The sequence below is a fragment of the Echeneis naucrates genome, chromosome 21, assembly GCF_900963305.1.
Source record: "Echeneis naucrates chromosome 21, fEcheNa1.1, whole genome shotgun sequence".
NCBI lineage: Eukaryota > Metazoa > Chordata > Actinopteri > Carangiformes > Echeneidae > Echeneis > Echeneis naucrates.
Genome location: NC_042531.1, coordinates 13,632,330 through 13,646,130, shown reverse-complemented (window position 1 = coordinate 13,646,130; position 13,801 = coordinate 13,632,330). Strand labels below are relative to the sequence as shown.

The following is a 13,801-nucleotide window of genomic DNA, read 5'->3' as shown; positions in this document are numbered from 1 at the left end:
CTTGGCATTAAGCCGCAATCTGTGAACCGTCCTGTCACCGCTGTGTGTCTGGCCAGTGACCTTCGCTGCGTGTCATTTCCCATCTCTCTCTCTCGAGCCTCATTTCCTGTCATCTCCCTCAGTGTGTGCTGGATGAGATTGGTTTTGTCGTGGTGAGATGAACAGACAGACAGGATGTCACGGTTAAAAATACAAAGATTTATTCAGAAAGAAGGGAAAAAAAAAAAAAAAGCTCCCAAATAACACTGTTTATTCCTTAAATACAATTGTAGTACAAATGTGTTCTAGACAGGTGTGACTCCATTAGGCATTGTGTGTTTCCCTGTATGTTTGAGTGGATAGTGTACACACTTCACACAAGTAAGGCACTAACTCATCTTAGGCACTAGTGTGAATATAAAGTGACAGCGTTGGTTCATTTGTACTGGAAAGCAGTGTGGCAGTTGTCTCTGTACAATAAAAAGCTACGAGGTGTGAAACAGTCTGATCATGACACCAGGAAGACAAAGGCATTCTCCCCCTCTTTCTTTACTCAGCAAACACTGACTTGACATGACGTCTTTTTTCTTCATAAGTCAGCTCTTTTCAGACAGACTGGTTTGCAAATTTCAACTGTTAGTGTCAGCAGGAAAACTAAGGGAGCAAGTCAAACACAATGTATAAATATAAACTGTACCTAATCCAAAAACAGAGCCTCGGCTTCACCGATCCAGAATCCTGTGATCAGTGTGACGGCAGGTTTTAGGGATGCTGCTGTGCTAATATCACAGGCTTATAGCATGAAGGAGGTGTGACAAAAGCAAACATAACACAGAGGAAGGATAAGGAATTCTAATGCCCTGTGACCTGTGCTGGTGACAACTTTGATGAACGCACTAAATCACGATTCAGAAATTGTCACAGATACCACTTTAGCCCTTTCACACATGGATTCAGGAAATTAGTTGGATTTAGCAGTTTCTCTGTGTAAGTGATGGCATATTTGGACTTTTAAACATACATGTGTAATATGTCTGCATGCACTGCTGCTGGAGAACACTGATGAAAAGGAAAATATGTGGGTGATGGATGCTGTAATTTTGCAGTTGAATTTTATTTCCTGAAGCTTGATCAATGACCTATTTGCTCCGACTTCTCAGAGCCGTAACTAACCGAAGATCTCATGACAGCTGGTGTGAACAAAAAGCAGAAAAGTTGGGCAGACTACTGCGTTTCCTGTCTTTACATTTTACAAGATTCTGCATTTAATCACAATTTGAGCTGCTGTTGGATGTTTAAAAGCAATTTCCTTATAATCCATTCTAACTTCCTTGAACAAGATTTGGATATTTGCCAGATTCAGACCGATATCAACAAAATGGCCAGCAAGTTTACCTCATGAAATGCATGTCTGAAAGGGGCTGTACAATAAATGACTAGTGTGTCTCAGATTATTTGGGAGAGGACAAGACTAGTTTGCTGCATTACAAAGGTCGTTAAGGCAGTGAAAATATGGCAGACATATAATAACTGATTAACCGTATTATTGGTACCTATCCATGTGTGCACCACCTGGTGAGGCAGCTGAGTATCCTCAGTCTGACCAAAAAAGGGAGGTATATGCAAAATAAATGTTTTAGATAAAAAAGAAAGGATAAATATAAAATATTACACAAAGATGTATAAAACCCACAAAGGAGATTAAAAATACAACTGAGGAAAGTGTGCACATGGTTCTTGAATACAGTCATTAAGCTTTGGCACATAATCAAACTCACACTTGCACACACTGCTGTTTGTGTTGGGTGTTCCAGGTTAGTGTTTGAAGCCACAGAGGGCTGGAAAGGAGGTGGACAGAGTGCCACTGGCTATACTGGTCGTAGTGGAGTGTGCTTCAGAGTCTTCACATGAAGCCAGAGCTGCAAGAGAAACAGGGACATGTGCACATCAGCAAGCAAGCATTAAAAAAACAACACAGGGCACATCCTATTGTTGAATTTGCTCTGTCTAAAGCTCCAAAGACTTAAACCACCACATCACTCAGCCTTTGTTCACCAGCCCTTTATATTATTCTCTTCTCCTGTCCTCATTTCACGTCAAAAGCTAGAAAAACTGTTTCACAGATGAATTAAGGCTGAAATGCTGTACAATACTAGTAGGTGCAAATGTGTTCAATTATGTTAACTGCATGCCATTATGTCTGTTTCTACATTAGTTTGCCAGCAAGTGGGAATACATACTAATTGTCAAAATGATGGCTAATGGTTTAATTTCACCATCACAACCAACAGACTTTAAGCTTCAGTTTTGAGAGAGGCCTCTTACTTCTTGCGGTCCTTGTCCTTCTTGCCATTGGCAGTGAGACTCTGAGCCTGCAGGAGCTGAGCAGCAGCTCGTCTCTTACTGAAGGAGCTCTGGTCCTCATCCAGGAGTCTCTTCTTTTCCTCCAAGGTTGCCTTCTCATCTGCATGGATGCGCTTCAGATGCTCAAACCGGCTCTGCAGCTGAGAAACACAGTGACCGAGAACAAGGGCTAATATTAAAGATGATATCACCGAATCCAAATTTGATCTGAAATGTTGATTAAAGTCAGGGCAGAAGTAGAGTTTCTACATAAAATCATTATTCAGAGGATAAACACTACGAAAAACAACTACAAAAAAATAAAATAAACATTGTTGCTAAAGAAATGACTACAGTGGAAGCTAAATAAATAGTTACTTCCACAGAGTCAATAAAGGGAGAAAAAATGATTTACCTGCAGAGATTTGGCTAAATGTAAGTAAATAAAACAGGCTAAAACACTTTGCAACAAAAACACACATCACCATGTCTATATACCTCTCTCTCAGCCTCCTTCAGCTCGGCCTCCTTCTCCTTCACCCTCTGCACAAACATCTGCCTCATTTCATCCTCTCTCTTCTGCAGCTCCACCAGGAACTCCTGACGCTTGGCCTCATAAGTCTGCTGCAGACTGTACGCATGTCTTAGTAATGTCACTTGCACATTTATGTTTGTTTTATGCAGTTGTTTGTGACTAGAAAGCTCACCTGACAGGTTTGCACTCTGGGTCTGTGTCTTTGAATCCCATTTCCTCCAGTTTGCAGCGTCTGTACAGCTCATAGTGGCGAGTGTGTGTCTGTTCTCTCAGGTCTTCCATGTTTACGCAGATGAGCATCTCTCGCAGCTTCACAAAGTCACAGTGATTCTCATTCTCCACTGACACACACATCAAATACACATTAGATAAGTTAAAGGGTTATCCATTGAGCTAAAAAGATCCCTCACAGTCATTTGGTGTAAAGATAAAGAAGCCTTTAAAGCGGCGTTGAAACCCTGATGGGTCAGTGACAAATATTACTGAAGCATGTTTAAAGTAGGACAGATCAGAATTTTACACGTTGGGACCATTGAGAAGGAATATGATGATCTCAGAATTAAATCACACTTGGTGGAGCTGTTTCATGGGATTCATAGATGTCCACTATATCAATTAAAATGCAAGAATGCTGCAATGCTTGAAAGGCACAGTGATCCATCTTACCTTGTACAACACCCCAGGGATACTGACGAGCCTTAACCATCTTATTGCCAACGCTCACTTCCTCTGTGCTGCCTACTACTGCAAATGGCAAGTGGCCCTATAAAACCAGACACAGTATCAAACTAGACTGCAGAGACATCGCAAGATAAAACACAATGGATTGCCTAAAGCACAGTTGCCCACACACACTGTTTGTGTTTGTTTAAGTTATATTTGTAAAACTTTGAGGATACTGCACAGAAATTTAAGTTGCAAATAGAATGTGTATGAAAATAAAAAACACTTTACACCTATGACAAAAAATTGGAGCTCTTTTGATCCTGGTGAGAAAACTGGCACCTTTCTACAAAATGAATGTACACATTTTGTGTCTCCACTTACATTCATAGTCGTGTTAACTTTGGCCACAGTCTCATCATCCAGAGGGAACTGGTAGATCTGGACACCGTTGCTGACCAGCTCACTCATGATTTTGATCTTGAACTTGTGCAGCTCACTCTTACTGATAGTGTCAGCTTTGGCTATCACTGGGATGATGTTCACCTGTGGTCAAACAGGACACATGACATGGTTGAGCTATTATTATTTAGTGTAAATATCCAGAAGCTTCAGAAAAACATCACTAAATAGAAATAACTGTCACAGCTAAATAAGCAATGTTCTGGCTAGAAGATGACTATTTTATTGCTACAGGTAGGGATGTTGAAATTACTCACTCTGCTTAAAATGATGCAACAGCAGCAAGGCTGTAACAAAGAAACTACTCCCTGTTTCCTCCTTGCACTTAAAGGGAAATTTCCCTTTCAACTAGGGCGTTATCGTGAAGCCAGTGCTAATACTGTTACAGAGACCCCTCATAAAGCTAGCTTTCCTTTTTAGTGTGATTTTAGTCACGGGTACTGGTGTTGTGCAGACATGAACACAAGTGAACGCAGATGTTTGTGTTCCAATTGTACTTATTGTTAATTTGAAGGTGGCTTCCTGTAAAACAAAACTGGTGATGGCTGATGTCACTCAACTAGTTCATAGGATAAAACAAACTTATCTCACTGACCAACATACCATGAAACTACATGCAGACACACAAAGAAAGCTATTGTTTTTGTTTCTTTACATCGTTTTAAAAAGGCCAGTTTTTAGATGTTTCTTATACAGGGAAAATTTACTGATGTTATTTATGACCCTGCAGCCCACTCTGCTGTCCCAGTCATCCCACATTCCTGTCTGTCTGTCGTCTTATCATGCAAGACCAAGAATGAACTGCTGCCACTGCACAAGCTTCTGGGCCAGACCACACACTTGCGTACACACAGAAGTGCAAACACACACACACACTACACACAGATTCCAGCAGGGGAAAAAAAAAAACAATGTTGGGGGACCTATTCCAGCAGCTGTCTGAGTGATGGACTGTCTCTCTGTCTATCTTGCACATTCAACTAAACAGCTCTTTCTGTTTGTATCTGTACAGTGACACAAAAGGACAACTCAAGTGGTGTGTGTGAAGTGATTACAGCATTCCACATCTTTTGCCTCTCCATTCACACGCAAATCCGGGGCTACCGACACTCCAAAGCAGTGAAATCACACAAACACACAAAGAAACACAAACTCACAGTACACAAGGAGCATGGGAAAATTTCTGACCACTTCAAGAGTGATGGGAGGGGTTACAGCCAGCTGGATAGTGAACCACTCCCAACAGTCAAAGTAATACATAGGAAAGTCTAGAAACAACCACAGCCCCATACACAGAGCATCCTGCTGCAGATTCATGTCTTAAGAATCATTTTTTAATGAAATGCACACATTCCCCTTCGTGCCTTTCAAAATTCATACAATGAAACGAAAAAGAAGTTATGGCCCACACTGCAATGGGGCAGTTTTTACTTTTAAATCATGTGACACTACACCAGTTGTCACATCGATGATTCATGATGCTTCTGGCATCTTGATTTACAAGTCACCAGAATTAATGACTTAAGGAGGGAGTGTAATGCCCTCACCTTCAGCAACTAATTCTAAAAGGTTAATATTATTTCCACATTGGTAGGAAACATTACTGGGATTGTTTCTTGAGCTGTAGAATTTATTCATGACCCCAGAAACAGCAGTTGACTGAACAACTTCCACTTACTCTATGTAATTGCATGCTCTAGATCGGTTGATACAATCATTGTTGCCCACTATTTTTTAACTCAGCAATTAAAGTTGCACAGTACATCAATTATTTGAAAACTCTTTATGAATTAAAAATAATGTTTTAATTTTTCTGGGACACACAGTTCATTCCAAAATGCTGCTTCACAAGCCCAACATCAAAGTGAGTGTTAAAAATTCAACTGATGTGTTATACGAGTGGTCTGACCTTTCGGAGCACCCTCAAACACACAGTGATTCTTCACCTACCTTGCTGTCTAGTTTCTTCATGGTGACCAGGTCCAGGGACTTGAGTGAATGACCCGAGGGGGAGATGAAGTAAAGGCAAGCGTGGACTCTTGAGTCATGGTAGTTGTGAAGAGAGCGCTTGATTTTTAGTTCCTCTTGAAGATAACTCTCAAACTGCCTGTCGATATAATCCACTACCGGCTGATAGCTATAGTGAAGACATAAGGCTGATCAGTGCAGGGAATAAAAACAGATTAAATCATAACAGCAGTTAAAATAAATCAATGTTCAACCAAACGCTCATTCTAAATGTCATTCACTCTCAACACTGTCTTTTCTTCACAGCCACACAATCTCTGTATCCAACCTCTCTTGTTTGTTCATTTGGTCCCCGAAGCCCACAGTATTGACCACTGTGAGGCGAAGTCTGACATTGCTCTCCTGCAGGTCATAGGTCTGAGCCCGCAACTTCACCTGAGGTTCAAAGTGGGATGACTCAAAATTCTCAAAATTGGTGTTAAATAGAGTGTCCATTAGAGTAGACTTGCCAATGCCGGTTTCACCTAGAACAAGAAAAGAATTGGACATAATTTTTAACTGTGAGAAAGCTGACATACAGCACTGTACTGTGATCATCATGGAATCTAAAAGTGAATGCAGAATTAATATCAGAGGTGTCATTAGCACAATGTCAAAGTACATGTGTGTATTTGTGTTTGATTAAAAGTATGGATAATGTGTAGGTACCAATGCAGAGAATATTGAAGCAGAAGCCCTGACAGATTGACTTGTTGACAAGCTGATCTGGAAGGCTGTCAAAGCCCACATGACCTGCCAAGGACAGGGGCCGGACTCCTTTATCCTGAGGACAAAGCCACACAAACAGGTGATGCTCAAGATGCTGTCATTTTCTCAACAAAATACGACAACCCCTCGGGAGTCGGATCATTTAAACCTCCAATACTAAAATGTAAACTTTCAAAATCTGTGAAAAGTGATTACTATCATTGGGGTCGAATTGTGAGAGTGAGGCTACAGTTACATCATTCCCATGAAGACATATTCTCAAGAATGATCACACCTGAATGAATTAAAACAGCTGTGTGATGACATATACAAGTAATTCTTAACAACCAACACGATATGTACATAAAAGATTTAATTATAAGTCTGTATTTTCCCCCGGTCAGCCAGCAACATGGATAAATCCTAAGGACATTCCAGCTTCCTCAAACTGTGCCCTTGTCTTCCTCTGACCTGTCCCTGTCTGCGCTCTTCAGACATGCAGGATTTGTGGATAAGGTTCAAAATCCATCATGACCGACCTCCAACTTTCGATCAGTGTACTCATATGTACTCATATTTACTCCTCATAAGATGTCTGCGGTCGAGAGCTTCGCCACCAAATTTCATTCAGAAATGTGGTGATTTCGTGGCGGTTACGGAGCTGGTGTAACAAACAAAGCCTCCTGCTGTGACCTGAACTAACACTTTTATGTCAATTTCTGTGTCGTTTACTGCTTCACCGATGTCTAAAGCTACTTTCAGAAACTTTTGGCTGCTGGATGGTTAGCGTGGTGTCGCCACTTCCCCTCCGGATGTATTTTGGTCAAAGTTACGGATACTGAACCCCGTTTTTAAAGTTGAGAATTAAGATCTGTTTAATAATTTACATGTTGAAGACGTCTCTGTCAAAGTTAAACTAAACTAAACTAAAGATAACTTCAAAGAGCGAAACTAGCCTTTGGGCTAGCGGGAGCTAACATAATGGTAGCCCTGGACACTCCCTGTTCAACTGTCAAAAACACTGTCAGTTGTCAACCACAAGGACAGAAAATACTAACCGGCTGCCGAGCAACGTCCGAAGAAGCCATACTTTCAGACAGAAGTTAGTACCAAACAAATATTCACAAATAATAACAGAACTAACTAATGACCGACGGGTCTTTTCTCTAAGATTCCTGGTCGGACCGCCTCACGTCAGTGTCTACGGTCGACGACTGGACCGACTCCACCGCTCACAACACCGGAACAACGAGGTGAGGTGTTTAGTATGCACATTTGCTTTAAAGCTAACGTTTAGTCAAATTGGACAAATTGCGAAGAGGGTTCAAATATTTACTTAATATAAAAAAAGAGATATACTTGAACCTTCGGAAATTATGGTCTAACAATATAATTTTAGTATATTGACACAGGCCACCCCCCCCCATTCTTTGTGTAATGGTACGGTACAACTTAATTTTCCCAGTCGTGTCTATGGTATGTTCAGTACTGTCAGAAAAAAAGTTAATCCCTCGACACCTCAAATATGCAGTGACTCCTGATCCTGGTCAGAATCAGAAATAGTTTTATTGCCAGGTATGTTTAAACATACGAGGAATTTGACCTCGGTGTTTCTTTCTTTGGCTCATCAAGGGAAAGACAAAAAATATACAAATACACGTAAACATTGACATTGAACAGGTACAGAGGTGTGAGCTTTGACGGTCACATTCTCATCTAGTTGCAATGATACTGAGATCATTATTGACCTTTATTGACCTTGTTTTTTTTTTTTGTTTTTTTTTTTTAAGGCAAATGTTTTAGGCTTTAGGGTAAAATTCGTATTTGAAAGTTCGGTTACTATCATTATCAAATGATAGTGTGTGTGTGAAAATTTGTGTGAAAAGTTACGATGATGGAACCTTTTTTTCTACTCAAATAAATGGAAATTTTCCAAGGACTTTAGTGCATTTGTTGTGTGTCTGTTGACGGTGTTGACGAATAAGATAAACATATTTTGACTAGTTAAAAAAGACAATCAAACTTTTGACTATCTAGAAAGCAGTCGGATTTAACACTGGCCAAAAGTATATTTTCACCCCTCTCTCGCGTCATGGATAAATCAACTTCACATAAAATTGACCCTTTTCATATAAACGGTGCATTTTTCGAGTTTTTGGAAGTCTGAGTTTTGGAGGAGGACCGCAACGCAGCATAATTTCTGCCGTGGTGAGGGTCGTCTGCTCGGCTGTTCCAGCCACCTGCGCCCCCTATCTGCCGGAGCCCGGCACTGGTGTGCCCCGGGGAGGAGAGCAGGAGATCGGAGAAGAAGATGCTGTCATCTGTTGTCACCGACCCCGGTGAATGATAGCAGCATGAACATGGCGTCGTTTTGAAACTACCTTGTGCACCGTGATTGTCTTTGTGCGCTGTGCTCGGGTGATCCGGGAGGAGGATGATGGCGTCCCAGTGCACGGAGCAGGCGGTGCAGGAGTTCCTGATGGAGAGAGGAGGGAGGGTCCAACAGATGGAGCTGATCGATCATTTCCTATCGGGCTCGGGAGAAAATGATCCGTCGAAGGAAGCGGTGAATCGCGACTTGCTGAAACGCATCGTGGACGACGTGTGTTTCGTGAAGCTGGAAAACGGCGTGAAATTTGTGTGTTTGGACCCAGAAGGCAGCGCCGAGTCAGTGATGCGTGCGGACGCGGACGGCCACGATCAAGAGGAGTGCAATGGCAACACACAGACACCGGACAAGAGTGACAACGGCAATCCTGGCCACGGAGGACAAACAGGTGAGGGGCATCCACCATCTGTCTGTCGGTTATTTATACATTTAACCCAAATTATGTTTACATAACCCGTATCTCTTATCTACTAATTAAGGTTGTACTGTCTCTTAAACAGTTCATCATTAGCCCATAATGATTTGGTCATTGGAATGTGTAGGTTTTGACAAACTCCCATTGTGATCTTTAACTGTGGCATCTTTAATCCCGAAATGCATCTTCACATGATATAGCAATTGTTAAAATTTAACGACAAGTGATCAACAACTTGCAGTGCACAATAACTAAAGCATTTTCAACGGTTTCCCAGGAGGACCCATCCAGCATGATCCACAACTTGACAATGACAAAAAGTCAAACGGCAATGAACAACCTGCAGCCTCCTCCCAGAATCAGGCCAGCACAGGGACACTTAGTTCTGGTGGAGGAGTGGAGGTGAAGCTGAGGGACAGGAGGAGGCGAGAGTCAGCCCCCGTTATTGGGATGCCAGATATGGAGCAGTCTCACCCTGGGTGGCAAGGGAGAAGTGGGCGTAGGGTGTCAAAAGGCTCCCAGCGTGCCATGCTGACCAGCTGCCTATCTGAAGACAGCGCCCTGGAGGGGCTGGACCCCATTGGAGATATCAACACGCCGAAGGGAAGTCGCAGAAATTTCATAGAACTGATGATGAGTAGCTCTCCCCAGGTAGGCTACCACATTTTTCTGGCATGAAAAAAGCTTCCAAGTAGATTAGTATTGTTATATATTTTCATTTTCACGTCACCTTTACAAAGCTCTATATAGGACAGGGCATTTAAAAAAGAACCAGTCTTGGTTTTTAAGACACTGTGTTTATGAACATACAGGCTTCAACACAGAGCTACCGCTCACTGCTCTGATTATTTCAAACATTGAATCACATTCAACTTTTAGCCACACCCAAAGTTGTGATGTCACGACAGGCGTTCACCCCTGGGTGTGCACCAAAAACCTGAGTGGCACACAGCTGTCCGTAGTTGAAACTGAGCAGGTTCCCCTGGCTTTGCCAGTGTGTAAGTGGCAGCACAGCCCAGTGTTCATCCACTGACAGCTGATTGAAACGAAAACACCATTTGGGGAGGGACTATCAATGCAATATGCATGAGCTGTAATTCCACAGCAACAGTTCTTAAGTATCTCAGTCTAACTGGATGATTTGACACAGTGATGTAAGACAGCTTACCCAACGCAGGTTGATATACAAGCTTCTGTTGATGGTTATCAGAGAACAACAAGTGGCAAAACTGACAATAAATAAAGTGTCCTAATATCAGGCTTACTTCTGTTTAACTAGACTTTTGAAACTGTTAACTCCTCTAGCAAGGTATTGGTTTATATGGACATCTACTATGTAGTTTGGGCAGATACAGTTAATGTATACTGTGCTCATCTTCCTCATCTATGTTCTTCCCACTGCAGGTTCGGAGGTCCCTTATCAACCGTGGCTCACGCCTCAGGGACTCAGTGAGGAGTGATGGTGATTCAGCATCACTCCTCTCTTCAGCCACTGATGAAGACTGTGCCTCGGTGACCCTGGACCCACTGGAGCACGAGTGGATGCTGTGTGCTTCTGACTGCCTATGGGAAAGCTTGCAGCCACTGCTGGCTGTCGAACCCAGCCTGGTAGCCAAGAGAGACTTTGTGACCGGCTTTACCTGTCTCCATTGGGCGGCCAAGCAAGGCAAGGTGGAGCTGCTTTCCCAGCTGCTGGCTTTCGCCAAGGAGAATGCTATACCCATGAATGTGAATGTGAGATCGAGTGCTGGATACACGCCGCTACACCTGGCTGCCATGCATGGACATACACAGGTGGGTAGCTGTGGCAGTGAGGTGGGGGAGTGTTGTGTGTTACATCTGCTCATTGAAGCAGCAGATTGTTTGCGCAGCTAGATTCATTAGTGTTATTCAAAAAAATATTGAATTGGAAATAATTAATTTAGATTACTAGAGTTTTTTTTTGTTGTTCTTGTTTTTTTTTTATTATTATTATTAGGATCATCCTAAACACAGCACACTGAAAAGATGGCTCTAATAATGAAGGTAGATTCACTAGGGCTAAGAAACAGGTTTCTATAGGTGCATTTTGTTTTTACTACTTTTGGCTCCAAAACAGAAGCATCCCAGGCTTGATTCCAGCCTTACTTACTTATGTTGCAGGTTGTTTTCCTTTCTCTCTCCCTGCTTCCTTTTGGCCTCTCTGCCACTTATTAGTTGCATATTTATCTACTTATATGTTTTTCAGCGTTTCAGTTTTGCAAATTGTTGGCTATAATGTACCAGTAAATTATATAAGATTTCAGTAAATTTTCTCCGAATGTACCTGACAGGTGGTTCGTGTATTGCTGTCAGACTGGGAGGCAGACCCCGATGCTCGAGACTACAGTGGGCGACGAGCCATCCAGTATCTTCCCCCACCGTTGGCTGCTAACCTGCAGGAGGAGGGAGTGGTTACCTCGCCGGGGGCCGAGTCAGACAGTGAAAACACAAACGGCAGCGGTGGGGGAGGAGGGCGCAGCTGGAGGTTTCCTAGAGTCCTCCAGGGCAATCTGAACCCACTGCGGCTGCTGAATTCACCATCTGAAGCAGGAGAGGAGGCAGTCGTGAATGGAAAGGCCAAAGGGGGCATGCAGAGGAAGTCGTCGCTGAGCCGTCTGAACGCCCGCCTACACCGAGGGCGCCACAGAGCCCAGATCATCCACAGTGCTTCCTTTCGGGACACTGGGGAGGTGGGAAGAGAAGAGAAGCTTCCCAGCAGTCCTCTTCGAACCCGACCACTCTCCAACCTGTTTGGATGAATTTACACCAGTCTGAACCAGCAATATAGATATATAAACCAGTTTGACATGTTTTACAGGATAAAGTTTACTCACCTTTATAAGCTGATAGGTCAAACATTTTAATGACCAAAAACATTAGTACACGTCCTAATAAATAATGTCAAACTATTTTTCAAGTTGTATTATAATAGCATTTCAGAAGGATAACCACAAATATGTTTTTCTAAAAGAATATGTATAACTTATTTTTGTTCTTATTGCAGTTGTTAGACTTATGTTGGCCACTAACTGGAGAACACTTTTTTTTTTTATTATTTGCTGCAACACTTGGCACTTGAAAACTGTTTTATAGCGCTTTGTGTTAATGGGGTTATTTTTTAGACTCTGTTTTGGAGCAGGTAGCAAACATCACACATTTTTTAAGAGCTTACACTAGAACGTTGTTTACAAAAAACAAAAGCAACTGGAAGAATTCTAGTGGGGTTCACTTTAGTTTAAGGATTTTTGACTTGGTTTGATTCCGTGTGTAAAAAAAATCATGTTTTTGTTTGCAGAGTAATATATTCTTGGAAGTTTTATACATACATATATTAACCTCCTTTGTTTGGTTGGTGCAATTCTGTAATATGCATTATCAGGTAACTGAATTTAATATTCAAATTGCTGTAACCACTGGATTTTTGTCTGTTGAAATAACCAAGTATCGCCATCACGTTTGCACTTGTCACTTTGAAGATGGTCGGTGATATGGAGTTGGTGTTTGGAGAAAACTAAACTAAAACCACAGCAGTTTCTTTTCCCAGTTCATATTTTCAAATTGTTCCACATGAGCTATACTTCACTGCATATATAAAAGTAAAAAGGTGACAATGACATTTTTCCAAAAGACTTATATGAAGAAACCGATCACTGCCACTATTTTAAAGCACAGGGAGACCTGGAAATGTTTATGTACTTTTTTCTACTGACCATAACGTACCTCAAATTTACTGAATCTGGTTTACTCATTGTTACATTGCTTCTTTCTGGCGGTCATTTTACAGTGTTTTCATATTTAATCCCAAATATTTGACTATTTTCATTTCAAAATCATCCTAATTTGTACTGATTCACCGTTGGATGGATAATTTAAATTTGAACAGTCCACACAGAACTGATTATGGTTCAGGTCTAGACAACTGCAGACATGGCAGACACGGCAGCGATCAGTGTTACTGGTAATATGCAATCCAAAAAAAAAAAAAAAACTCCATCACATTATGCTGAGTGTGAAGTCTGTCTTGTCCACATTTATATGTGTAACTTTTTCTAAAAACCATCCCTTGCTCATGAAGTATGTCCATTTGTGAATATTGAAGAGTCTAAACCAGAATGTGCTTTATGGTTAGCTAAGGAGCACATTGACTTTTTGACTGTTTTCCCAAATATGTGAACCTAACATACTCCATGACGCATCTTAGATTTCTTGAATGTTCCTTTTGTATTATTTGTACACAAATCGTAGGGCTTCATGTAATTATTTATGCTTGACACAGTTT

At 41.6% G+C, this 13,801-nt stretch overlaps 2 protein-coding genes across 2 annotated transcripts; one reads left to right on the top strand and one right to left on the bottom strand.

Annotated features, from left to right (window-relative positions):
* Window positions 1–203: 203 nt before the first annotated feature.
* On the bottom strand, window positions 204–7,914 carry septin10 (septin 10). The gene is made up of 10 exons (XM_029529821.1): window positions 7,756–7,914; window positions 6,659–6,773; window positions 6,279–6,474; window positions 5,933–6,119; window positions 3,905–4,066; window positions 3,524–3,620; window positions 3,030–3,198; window positions 2,821–2,953; window positions 2,305–2,483; window positions 204–1,898 (listed from the first exon to the last, which is right to left on the bottom strand). The coding sequence occupies exons 1-10, from the start codon at window positions 7,783–7,785 to the stop codon at window positions 1,883–1,885; spliced, it is 1,284 nt and encodes a 427-aa protein (XP_029385681.1). The 5' UTR covers window positions 7,786–7,914; the 3' UTR covers window positions 204–1,882.
* A 1,217-nt stretch (window positions 7,915–9,131) lies between these two features.
* Window positions 9,132–12,281, top strand: sowahca (sosondowah ankyrin repeat domain family Ca). The gene is made up of 4 exons (XM_029492888.1): window positions 9,132–9,474; window positions 9,779–10,152; window positions 10,906–11,295; window positions 11,814–12,281. The coding sequence occupies exons 1-4, from the start codon at window positions 9,132–9,134 to the stop codon at window positions 12,279–12,281; spliced, it is 1,575 nt and encodes a 524-aa protein (XP_029348748.1).
* The last annotated feature ends 1,520 nt before the right edge of the window (window positions 12,282–13,801 follow it).